Source organism: Antennarius striatus, chromosome 20 (genome assembly GCF_040054535.1).
Source record: "Antennarius striatus isolate MH-2024 chromosome 20, ASM4005453v1, whole genome shotgun sequence".
NCBI classification, from domain to species: domain Eukaryota; kingdom Metazoa; phylum Chordata; class Actinopteri; order Lophiiformes; family Antennariidae; genus Antennarius; species Antennarius striatus.
Genome location: NC_090795.1, coordinates 838,025 through 850,000, shown reverse-complemented (window position 1 = coordinate 850,000; position 11,976 = coordinate 838,025). Strand labels below are relative to the sequence as shown.

General features: G+C 48.7%; 2 protein-coding genes across 11 annotated transcripts in view; both read right to left on the bottom strand.

Annotated features, from left to right (window-relative positions):
- The window catches only part of LOC137614019 (receptor-type tyrosine-protein phosphatase mu-like), an 82,534-nt gene extending 77,460 nt beyond the window's left edge, over window positions 1-5,074 (bottom strand). For all 7 annotated transcript variants that reach the window (XM_068343426.1, XM_068343427.1, XM_068343428.1 and 4 more), the window contains exon 1: window positions 4,756-5,074. In XM_068343426.1, coding sequence (XP_068199527.1) covers window positions 4,756-4,840 — 85 coding nt within the window. In that variant the 5' untranslated portion in view covers window positions 4,841-5,074. The remainder of the gene's footprint in view (window positions 1-4,755) is intronic.
- A 1,160-nt stretch (window positions 5,075-6,234) lies between these two features.
- lrrc30a (leucine rich repeat containing 30a) lies at window positions 6,235-10,056 on the bottom strand. 4 transcript variants are annotated; one of them, XM_068304207.1, is made up of 9 exons: window positions 9,908-10,056; window positions 9,442-9,820; window positions 9,076-9,376; window positions 8,853-8,984; window positions 7,967-8,080; window positions 7,410-7,544; window positions 7,171-7,304; window positions 6,829-6,877; window positions 6,235-6,684 (listed from the first exon to the last, which is right to left on the bottom strand). In XM_068304207.1, the coding sequence occupies exons 3-9, from the start codon at window positions 9,226-9,228 to the stop codon at window positions 6,535-6,537; spliced, it is 867 nt and encodes a 288-aa protein (XP_068160308.1). In that variant the 5' UTR covers window positions 9,229-9,376; window positions 9,442-9,820; window positions 9,908-10,056; the 3' UTR covers window positions 6,235-6,534. The 4 variants fall into 4 exon arrangements, with proteins under 4 accessions (XP_068160308.1, XP_068160306.1, XP_068160307.1 ...); XM_068304205.1 differs by having other exon boundaries at window positions 9,442-10,056; XM_068304206.1 differs by having other exon boundaries at window positions 9,076-10,056.
- Window positions 10,057-11,976: the final 1,920 nt, after the last annotated feature.

Below are 11,976 nucleotides of genomic sequence, written 5' to 3'. Positions count from 1 at the left end.
ATTTGATTGGTCCAGAGCGTCTGATTGGTCCAGAGCGTCTGATTGGTCCGGAGCGTCTGATTGGTCCAGAGCGTCTGATTGGTCCAGAGCGTCTGATTGGACAGAGCGTCTGATTGGTCCAGAGCGTCTGATTGGTCCAGAGCGTTCTTCTTCGCTGGTGTTCAGACATCAAAGCCGTTGTGTATTTTTGGCGTTTAATTAGCGTTAGCGTCGCTGACCTCCTCTGCTACCCGTTGCCGCGGCAGCAGAATGAATAAAACATGCTGCTAATCTCTGGCTCCTGATTGGCTGCTTCCCGCGGTGCTTTCATGTGTCCTGTTTGCAGTAATCTACAAACGCGTGAATCTTTGTTCTCTTAATCTCCCCTCCAATCCACGTCTCCGTTCCTCAAAGCGACACTTCCTGTTTGCGGCCGGTCCGTTTAGACTTAATCCCGTAGCAAAAGGATCCCCAGCGAGCCGAGGCACCGCCGCCGGCCCCCGGTGGCCCCTGGGATTAACGCGCCGCCTTCAGACGCAGCGTCGGCAAACCCATCGGGGATTAGCGGTGCAGGATTAAGACTCCTTTTGTTTAACGTGTGAGATGAGATCGGAGCCCCCCAGGAGGATTTGTGTCTGCCGGGCCGGTGTCAGCGCTAAGCTCTGTCACCGAGATCCAAATCTCCTGCGGTCCCTGAACCCACCGCAAGACGCTCCAAACGTGCTGAGACCTTCGCTGAGTAACATGGCGGGGGATGGATAGATCAAACCCGAAGCAGAATTGATTAAAATGGAACGGGGCGTTGACCCCGAACCCCCCCAGGGGGGCGGAGCACCAATCCGTCCAATCACAAGCCAAGCTCAAGCCCACAGGAGCACCTGCGTTTAACAACGTTTTGGCCCACCGTGGGGGTCATGGGGGTCATGTGACTGTCGTCATGGTGACGGCAGGTAGGTAGTTTTTCTTCAGATTAACTAAATTATCTCTGAAACATCAGATTAGAGCAGCAGCGTGGGGATTGGGTCTAATCCCTGTCCAGAGACGGCAGCCTGATTGGAACCCGACCCAAATCCCCCCCGATCATATTCATAGGATTATTGTTTGAAGACGTGTGTGTGTGTGTGTGTGTGTGTGTGTGTGTGTGTGTGTGTGTGTTATCACTGTAATCTGTGTTAAGATGCTTCCTGCCTGTTCAGCAGCTCTGACTTTAAACACCTGTTTAACAAATAAAGACCTTTGTTGTGATGAGAGCCTGGGGGCGGGGCTTGGTGGGGTGGGCGTGGCATGACACGTAGGGGGCGGGGCCATGTCTCATCAGACTAATCCTCATGGTGGGAGTCCAGGACCTGGATCACATCGCTGGTTTAATGTCCCCCTAATTAGATTTGATTGGTTTAGTCTCAGCCAATCACAGCAGGGGAAGGTCATGTGACACACACACACACACACACAGTCACCTTTAACAGCGTTAGCGTTCTCATCAGTGTGTGATCACACTGATCCTGTCAGCTCCTGGTGTGTGTGTGTGTGTGTGTGTGTGTGTGTGTGTGTGTGTGTGTGTGTGTGTGTGTGTGTGTGTGTGTGTGTGTGTGTGTGTGTGTGTGTGTGTGTGTGTAGCAGCTAAATTGGCTTAAGAAGCAGCCTGAGTCTGGACCAAAAAAGTCATATGATCTCCTTCACACACACACACACACACACACACACACACACACACACACACACACACACACACACACACACACAAATAGTGACTTTTTAATGGAGCTTAAATACGATGAAGAGGAAACAAGAACAACAAGCAGGAAGGAAGGAGGAAGTAAATAAAGGAAGGAAGTCTCAACGGTTTGAAGGGAGATAATTAACTCACTAAGGACACACACACACACACACACACACACACACAGACACACACACACACACAGACACACACACACACACACACCTGACTTCACCATGTGTGTGTGTTTAATCTGTGAGCTTCATTAAAACCCTGACAGGACAGAACAAAGAGCTGACTGCACCTGAACATGAACTCACACACACACACACACACACACACACACACACACACACACACACACACACACACACACACACACACACACACACACACACACACACACACACACACCGGTCCCAGGTGACCTGGTGTGTCCAGGTTCAGGACTGTCGCTGATTCAGGATTTTACCGTCTGCTGAGTTAACAGGAGCTCAGCTCTAATTACAAACCAGTAAGACCCCAAACTGGGACCAGTAAGACCCCAAACCACCACCAGTAAGACCCCAAACCACCACCAGTAAGACCCCAAACTGGGACCAGTAAGACCCCAAACCACCACCAGCAAGACCCCAAACCACCAACAGTAAGACCCCAAACTGGGACCAGTAAGACCCCAAACCACCACCAGTAAGACCCCAAACTGGGACCAGTAAGACCCCAAACCACCACCAGCAAGACCCCAAACCACCAACAGTAAGACCCCAAACTGGGACCAGTTAAACCTCAAACTGGGACCAGTAAGACCCCAAACTGGGACCAGTAAGACCCCAAACCACCACCAGCAAGACCCCAAACCACCACCAGCAAGACCCCAAACTGGGACCAGTAAGACCCCAAACCACCACCAGTAAGACCCCAAACTGGGACCAGTAAGACCCCAAACCACCACCAGTAAGACCCCAAAATGGGACCAGTTAAACCTCAAACTGGGACCAGTAAGACCTCAAACTGGGACCAGTAAGACCTCAAACTGGGACCAGTTAAACCTCAAACTGGGACCAGTAAGACCCGAAACCACCACTAGTAAGACCCCAAACTGGGACCAGTAAGACCCCAAACTGGGACCAGTTAAACCTCAAACTGGGACCAGTAAGACCCCAAACTGGGACCAGTAAGACCCCAAACCACCACCAGTAAGACCCCAAACCACCGCCAGTAAGACCCCAAACTGGGACCAGTTAAACCTCAAACTGGGACCAGTAAGACCCTAAACTGGGACCAGTAAGACCCCAAACTGGGACCAGTTAAACCTCAAACTGGGACCAGTAAGACCCTAAACTGGGACCACTAAGACTCCAAACTGGGACCAGTAAGACCCCAAACCACCACCAGTAAGACCCCAAAATGGGACCAGTAAGACCCGAAACCACCACCAGTAAGACCCCAAACTGGGACCAGTTAAACCTCAAACTGGGACCAGTAAGACCTCAAACTGGGACAAGTAAGACCTCAAATTGGGACCAGTAAGACCTCAAACTGGGACCAGTAAGACCTCAAACTGGGACCAGTAAGACCTCAAACTGGGACCAGTAAGACCCGAAACCACCACTAGTAAGACCCCAAACAGGGACCAGTAAGACCTCAAACTGGGACCAGTTAAACCTCAAACTGGGACCAGTAAGACCCCAAACTGGGACCAGTAAGACCCCAAACTGGGACCAGTAAGACCCCAAACTGGGACCAGTAGGTCAGGATCTTCCACAGGAAACTGAACTGAACCAGGAAGCAGCTGTGTGACGTTCAGGGGCGTCAGGAAAAGAAGGAAACAATGGTGCAGCTAAAATCAAATGACCCCCCCACTTCGGCCCCTCCCTGTTGGCTCGATGCTAACTGGTTCCATGAGAACCACTGGGACCAAACTGGTGGCTCCATTCTTTAGAAGGTCAGTGAACGCACCGCGACCAGGTTCCTGTTCTCTGGTTCTGTGGCCAGTTAGTGAGGAACCGCAGGTCCAGTTCCACCAGCGTACCCCCCTACACCCCCTTACATCCCCCTATACCCCCTACACCCTGGACTCTCTGCTGCCCCCATCAGGTACGAAGGGGAACCAATGGAAACACGAGAAAACCTGAGCAGAACCAAAGTGGACCTGGTTCTCCACGGAACCCACCCAGATGTTTACCAGCTCTGCAGTACTGCAGTAGAAACACACACACACACACACACACACACACACACACACACACACACACACAACACACACACACACACACACACACACACATCAGAGTTCCTACAGTCTGACGGGACTCAAACGCCTCTGAGATGAATCCAGTGTATAATTTTCTAATCATGGATCAATAAACGTGATTATTTACTTGTGTAGTAAAATATCACGTGACCACATCAGAAACACAGACAATCACCTGTTTGATTGACTTTATCTATTTTGTTTTATTGTATTTTTTATCAGTCAGGATTCATTTTAAGGAAATCAGTTTACAAACCGGTTTGCCTGTATGTGATCGATACGATCAATAATCAGGTCCAGAGTGATAATAATAACGACTTAAAGTCTTTAATTTGATTTAAAATCGATTCATTGATTGGATTTCTTTCTTTATTCTACTTTTATTTTCCAGATTTCAGCAGAAAAATCAAACAATAAGTTTTTTTTAAATCTGATTTTAAACAAATGTTTTTATTTTTTTATTTCTGTCTTTAATCCGGTTCTGAGCGCGTGACCCGGTACCGAACCGGTTTCACACCGAATCCTCTCCGGCGCGCGGCTGCCGGAACAACTGCCGCCGACCGGGAGTCAGATTTCAGGGGAACCGGGAGGGATTGAAGGGGGGGGGGTAAAGTTCTGGTTCTGTTGGGTGGGGGGGGGGGGGGGCAGCGGAAAACTGAAGAGGAAGAGGAGGAAGAGGAGCAGATAGAGGAGTGGAGGAAGAAGTGAGGAAGAGGAGGAGATTTTCCAGCTGGAAACTTGGATGCCTCAGAAACAACTCCCCCCCCACCACCACAAACCCCCCCACCCCCCAAAAAAACCTCACCTTTGAAGGTGTCCGCGCGCGCGCCCGTCAGCCCCAGTGAGAGCAGTGAGAAAGCGGCGAGCAGCAAAGTTCCGGTTCGCTCCATGTTCACACCGAGACCCTCCGGAGCGGGGGGGTGGGGGGAACTACGGAGCAACTCCGGCCGACTTGTCCTCCTCCGCTGCTCCTTCTCTCCCTTCTGCTCCTCTTCCTCTTCTTCTTCTTCTTCGGGTGTTTTCTGTCCGCGGCGCGCGCTCCCGGACCGGACCGGCGGGTTAACGGGTGTCACGCGCTCCCGGTTCCGCTCCCCGGTTCTTTTTCTGCTCCGTTTCTCCTCAGACCGGAGAGAGACTGGCTCCGTTTACCGAACAGCCGCTGACGTCACAGGGGGCGAGAGACTTTAGGGGGGCAAGAGAGAGGTGTGGAGAGAGAGGAGGGGGGGGCTAATGTACTTTCATTTACTTTAATTATTAAATAGTTTTGTTTTTATTTGAAGTTTGTTTTATTTTAATTCACTTTTTTATAATTTTTATTAAGAGAAATTTCTATATTTCTCTCTTTTGATCTTTATAGTTTTATTATTGAGTTAATTATTAATATATTATGTTTATTTAATTTTGTATTATCTCATGTTTATTTGATTTTTAACCTGAATATTTTTGCGCCTTTAATTTTTCTTAGTTTCGAATCTCTTTTTATTTATTTGACTTAATTTATGTTCATCTTATTTTTTTAATTCATTATTTATTTAAAACATTTTAGTATTTAAGTTTTAATTCTTTTCTACTTAACTTTTTTTCTTCTTTAGTCCCTTTAATTTCTCTCTGTTTAATTCTATTAATCGTTATAATGTGAAGGAGCTTCAACAGGTTTTGTTCTGCTCCTCCAATCACAGTCGCGATGCTGCCCCCTGCTGGTGACGTCAACACGCAGCCGATCAGCGGGGCTTGAACGCTTCACCTCCTGAAGAACCCTTCAGGTTTATCATGTCAACAATAAAACCACATAACAGTTTTAATCCCTTTTTCCCCCGTCATGCGTGAACGGAACGTTTCCGTGTTTCCGTCCCTAAAGGAACTTTTTATTCCTCAGAGATTGGAACCTAAAATCGTTCCTGATCATCGACCCGGAGCTGCAGTGGAGGTTTATTTTTAATTCTCTCTCATGAAACGTTCTCCTGTTCGCTGCAGGCACAGCCTCTTGTTGTTCGTGTCCCTGGAGGAAATAACTCCTGCAGATGTGTCCCGGGGTCACCGTCCGTCCGTGACGTCACGTTAGCCGCTCCATGAAAGCCGCTCTGTGCGCCCGGCGGATGAAAGTCGCTCATTCAGGGAGGATTTGTTGCTCTGTGCTGCCGCCTGGTGGCCGCAGCGAGCAACTACAGCGGCCGAACACGGAAAGGAAAGGAGAGGCGAACGGCTGATAAAAAAAAATAGGAATAAAATAAAATATTCACAATAAAAATATGAAACTGATTTCAGGATAAACATATTATGGGATGTTTATTTTCACATTTACGTCTGCACGTGACCTGCCCGCTATAAATGTTAATGATGTCATTAAAAAGGCAACGCCCTCCTCACTAAACGTCAGTGAGGTCATTGGAAAGCCCCGCCTTCATCTCTGAAAACCAATGAGGTCATTGGAAAGCCCCGCCTTCATCTCTGAAAACCAATGAGGTCATTGGAAAGCCCCGCCCTCCCCCAAAGTCTCTGTGGATTATCAAAAAGTCCCACCTCCTCACACCCATGAGGGTTAATCACCCCTCATCCGGGTGATTAACAAGCCCCGCCCCCAGCGCTACACGGCCCTGAGGTAGCTGTAGAGGGCGCTGAGCCCCCCCTCCAGAACCTCCTTCAGGGGCTTCAGGAGCGGGTTGTGGAGGATGTGGAGGCCCTTATCCAGAGGGTGGCAGGCCAGCTTCTCCAGCCGGGACAACTGGTGCATCTCCTGGACACACCACCATCATCATCATCATCATCACCATCATCATCATCATCACCACCATCATCATTATCATCACCATCATCACCATCACCATCACCATCACCATCACCATCATCATCATCATCATCATCATCATCACTCCGTTACCTGGGGAACGTCCTTGATGTCGTTGAAGTCCAGGTTCAGCAGCTCCAGCCTGGACAAAATCAGATCAGGTGGTTGGAGGGGGCGTTACCTGGTTAGGTGTAGTCTGGCTACCCAGGATTAACTTGATGATGAGGTGGGGGGTCACCTGGGGGGGCGGGGTTACTCAGTGAGGTGGGGCACAGTACCTTGTTAGTTGAAGGTACCTGGTGAGGTATGACTTTGAGGTGGGCTTACCTGCTGCAGTTGGGTGGGGTTAACTGATGTCGAGGGGTTACTGGGCGAGGGGGGGTGCTGGTGTGACTAGTTGATGAGGTACTCCTACTGAGGGGGGTGGGGTCTTACCTGGTGAGGCAGCAGAGTGCCTTCGGAAGAGAGTGAAGACTGTTTCCCTCCACGATGAGGATCTTGAGCTCCACCAGAGCCTGGATGTTCTCCGCCAGGTTCTCCAGCCGGTTGCAGGCCAGATGGAGGAACACCTACCAGGACAGAGGAGGGGAAAGAGATCCAACCAATGAGCACCACGGGAGGGAGGGTGGAGTCAACATGAAGGGCTGAGACCGGTCCCGTTGCGTTGGACCTACCAGAGCCTTCATGTTGTAAACACAACCCGGGATGTGGGCGATGAGGTTGTGGCTGAGGTTCAGCTTCCTCAGTTTGGTCAGACCGGAGAGGGAGGGGGGCAGCGAGGACAACTGGTTGTTGGCCAGACTCAGCACCTGAGAGACAGACGGGCGACGGATGAAGACACTCAGGGGTAACTCCTGTGGAGTCCCGCAAGGCTCCACCTTCGGCCCCTCGTTTCTTTTTTAACAAAGTTCTACCAATTGTCCAAGGAGAAGTTTCCAGATGGTCAAGGAGACAAAAGAAATTCTTTGTTGGTTCCAGGGGCAGCAGCGTGAAAAGGAGGTATGTACTCAAGTGATGTCACTCGAGTCGGGTTGGGTTGAAAACTACAGGTAAGAGAATGGCCGACAGGGGTAGCACCTGAATTAGAATGTTAGCGGTATTAGCAGTACCTCCAGAGTATTCAAAGTACTACCAGGGTATTAGCAGTACCTCCAGAGTATTTGAAGTACTTCCAGGAGTACTGGCAGTACCTCCAGAGTATTTGAAGTACTTCCAGGAGTATTAGCAGTACCTCCAGCTGGGTGCAGGCCCCCAGCTCCTCAGGAACCTCCGTCAGTCGGTTCCTGTAGGCGAACAGAACCCGGAGTCTCCTCAGCTGTCCGATCTCTGCCGGCAGGCTGCTGAGCTGGAGGCGACAAACGAGCGTACAGCGCTCAGTTCAATGAATATTAACGAGTTATGAAAGGTTCACAAACCAGATGACATCTAAATAATTAAAATTTTAGTTTAGTTTTTGGCGGCCTGTAGGGGGCGCCAACACCCCTGGACTCTATTGAGTCTTGGCTGACCTGAAGGGTGAAGGAGGGATGATGAAGGATGAGGGAACAGAAACCAGATCCTAGTGGATCAGAGGGGGATTAAACCCAGCAGCTGCTGGAGGAACCAAAGACCCCGCTAAGGACCGCACCCTCAAGTTCTGTTTAAGGGTCATTCCATGGAAAGTGTTCAGACTGGACATTCTATTGCGGAACATGAAAAAACATTTTTCGAGCTCAGGCACCATTTTCTGAAATTTTTTTCGCAAATTTTATCCAGACAGAGATTCTTTGTTGAATTTGACGGCTTGGAAAAGCTAACACCAGTTAGCATGACACCACATGAAATGGGTTGGAGATGTTCTGCTTACCAGAGAAGGTTTTAAAAGGAAAAGTCGACCAAAAATGTTCTAAAACAAAGATCAAAACTCGCCATTGTTTGACCTTCTCTTCTTGATGTCACTTCCTGTTAGTGGCATCACTGACAGGAAGTGTGTTGCTATAGGTGCAAAATTACATTCCATCCCAAAGAGGACAGCTTTCATTGAATGACCCTGATTCCTTTAACCCGTGTTGTTGTTGTTGTTGTTGTTGTTGTTGTTGTTGTTGTAACTGCTGCCCCTTTGCCCCAGGAGCTCTGACCTGGTTGCCCCACAAGTTGAGGACCACTAGGTTGGACAGCAGGGCCAGCGGAGCAGGAAGAACCTTCAGACTGTTGAGGGACAGGTTCAGCTTCTCCAGCTCTGGCATTTCCCACAATTCATCTGGGACCTCCTGCAGAAGGCGACAGACAAAACAGGAATTTCAGACATGCTACGCTACAACGGCTACGAATGCTAACGAATGCTAACGAAGATACAACTACCGTCAGTCCCCGGCGGGCCAGACTCAGAACGCTGAACCCGAACTGTTTGCTGGCGAAGCGACGGATTCTGTCGGTGGAGGTCAGACTGTCCTCCCTCCCCACACTCCTCCTCTTCTCCTCCTTCACCTCCTCCTTACAGACTTTCCCTCCCATCCCTCCTTCCTCCAAGTAAAGTTACGTCCTCTGACGCCACACAGGACTCCACCGTCCTGAGGCGGTTCTGTCGTCCAGAGGTCCTGTGGTTCAGGGGCATCCACGCAGCAGGGGGCGCTCCTCCAGGCGTCTGGTTCAGTCCGCTGTCCTGCAGGTTGAACACGTCTGTATTTTATCTGACCTTTATTCAGAATCACGCCCACCACAGCTCACCTGTTGGAAGTCTGAGGACAGGTAGAGATGGTTTCAGCGCAGAGACCTGTGACCGGAAGTTCCCCCGGTAGAACCGAGACTCTGATCACCAGCTGCTTGAGGGAGCTTCAGAGAAACTGGTGCTGGAAGGTCCAGTCAGGAGGGAACTGGGAATTTCAAGGTCTGATTAGGAGGGAACCAGGTGCCAGGAGGTCCCGTCAGGAAGGAACTGGGTCAAGAAGGTCTCGTCAAGGGGGAACGGGGTATTCCAAGGGCCAATCAGGGGGGAACCGGGTGCCAGGAAGTTCCGTCAAGGGGGAACCAGGTATTCCGAGGTCTGGTCAGGAGGGATAATGTCCCTTCCCACTCAGAGGAGCTTTTGTGGACTTCCTCTAAACCTCTGTGGAGCCGATGGGAGGAGTCAGGTGTTCCCCGTTGCCGAAATAGCCGTTAGCTTCAACACAAATGTGCTAAACTTACTTCCCACCTCATGAAAGGTCCGTCTGTAAACCGCCGTGGAGACAGGAAGCGTGGAGACCGGACGGCCGTCTGAGGGGTCACTGATGGTTCCGTGACTGCAGTCCCCCTGTTACTAGGGGGACAGAGGGACGGTCGGGGTGTTTACACACCCCAGGGTAGGGGGACTCTATTTGAGGACGAGCACTGACAGACAACTGGGGTGACCTTTGACCTACAGACGCAGCTGCTGCCGTCAGTCAGCTGTTAGCGGTTAGCGGTTAGTGAGGCTACAATGGAAACACTGGACGTCCTCCTGACATAAAGGGTTAAACATCAAAGTGTGTTCTGGAGTATCTCCTGTAATAAATTAATTTATTTGATGTTACTTTAAATGTACTGCTGTTTAAGGATTATTGTGTGGAAATATTTTATGACGGTACTGCAAATAAATCGTTTAAAATCTCTGTGGACAGAAAAGTCCAGCCGGACTGAGGTTTATGACGTCATCCTGACAGCAGGGGGCGCTGCTGCATCAACAAACAGGCTTCAGCTCAGCTGTAAAGAAAACACGAAATTTAATACAAATTACATTATAAAAGACTTCAGAAACATTAAAATACAAACTAAATATTTACATTTACAAAATTAAGAATTGATTTAAACACAAAGTAGCATAAAATTTGAAAAATTAAAAAAAAAAAAATCCACCCAGGATTTAAATATTCAAATAAATCAGGTCAGTGTTTCAGAGGATCATCTTATTATTAATTTCATTTTCATATGTATGAAAGAGAATTAAAATAAATAAAATCACGTGTTGTTGTTGTTGTTTGCTATTTAATATTCAATTCTCATGAATGTAAAATATTTCAGTTAAGTCCTTCTGAAATAATCTGAAGCAGAAATAATCTTCAATGAATGTTTTTGATTTTCACAAAGATCCAAGAGATATTTGCAATAAACCTGCTAACGAACACAAACAAACAAACAAACAAACAAACAAACAAAGCCTTCCTCCCTGTGAGGGTTTGAACAAAATTAATTCTGTACATCCATAATTTCTTTATTTTATATAGTAAATGTAAATATCAATGCGTGTGTTTTATTGACTTGTTTATTGTTTGACTTGTTAGTTTTAGAATTAGATGTAAAAACAGGAAGTTTTTTTTTAAGCAAAGGAGAAGAAAAAAATTCTGATGATTCCAGGAATAAACAAGCATTTATTTCATTATTAAAAAATTAGATTTATTTTTTATTCTTATTTTTAGTGCATTAAAAGCCAACCGTATCAAAGTCAATCACTCTTCATGAGACGAGTGAGGAAGAGGAAGAAGAGGAAGACTCCGTGAGTGTTTGAGTGATTTTAGCGACACCAAGCAGCTGGTGTCCCCCGCTCTTCACCTCCATCACCCATCCTTTCATCTCAACCTGGGGTGGGGTGGGGCATCTGGAAAAGTACTAGAAGAAGAAGAAAGTAGAAGAAACCAGGTGAGCTTTAGCTCCGCCTCCTACGTTATCGGTTGCAGGTAATGCTTCTGGATGTTTGGATGGAGTCTTAAAAAAAAAAAGTAAGCGCGTAGACATCTGAAAAGGTCAAAGGTAAACCAGCAGCTGATTGAAGTGGGGCTGATGGCCAGAAGTCTGTGGACACCTGATGGCGCCGGCGTCCCATCAGGGTGGGGGGTTTGATCCTCCGGTACTCCAGCTCCTCTGGCTTTCATCTCCTCGTCCTCCTAATGCTCTCTTGTGGCGTCTCGGTGGTTCGACCCCCACCTGCTCACCTCCTCTCCACCTTTCATCTGCTGCCCCCCCCCCCGCGTCCACCGTCTCATCAAAGTTCAACCCGTCGTTAAACTTCCTCCCGTTTCTACCCAGAAAAACACGATGGGGTCGGTCAGGAGGAGAACCGGCAGGAAGAACCAGGAGTGAAGAGGAGGTGAAGCAGGAAGACGAGTTCACGTCGAAATGACCCCAACCAGGGTCGTTTGTGACCTGACAGACAACACCCAGGGCTCAGAGACGCTCTGCTGCAGGAACACACCCTGATTGATCAGTCGATCGTGGATTCTGATCAATAACACCATGACTGAGCAGCTC

What these genes read in the sequence shown, in the direction of transcription:
- lrrc30a (XM_068304206.1), bottom strand. Translation starts at nt 9,228, where the DNA reads ATGGGAGGGAAAGTCTGTAAGGAGGAGGTGAAGGAGGAGAAGAGGAGG. An exon ending in TGGCCCGCCGGGGACTGACG is followed by an intron (nt 8,985 to 9,075) that starts GTAGTTGTATCT and finishes CGCCTTCTGCAG; the next exon opens with GAGGTCCCAGATGAATTGTG. An exon ending in GCACTCTGCTGCCTCACCAG is followed by an intron (nt 6,878 to 7,170) that starts GTAAGACCCCAC and finishes GATTTTGTCCAG; the next exon opens with GCTGGAGCTGCTGAACCTGG.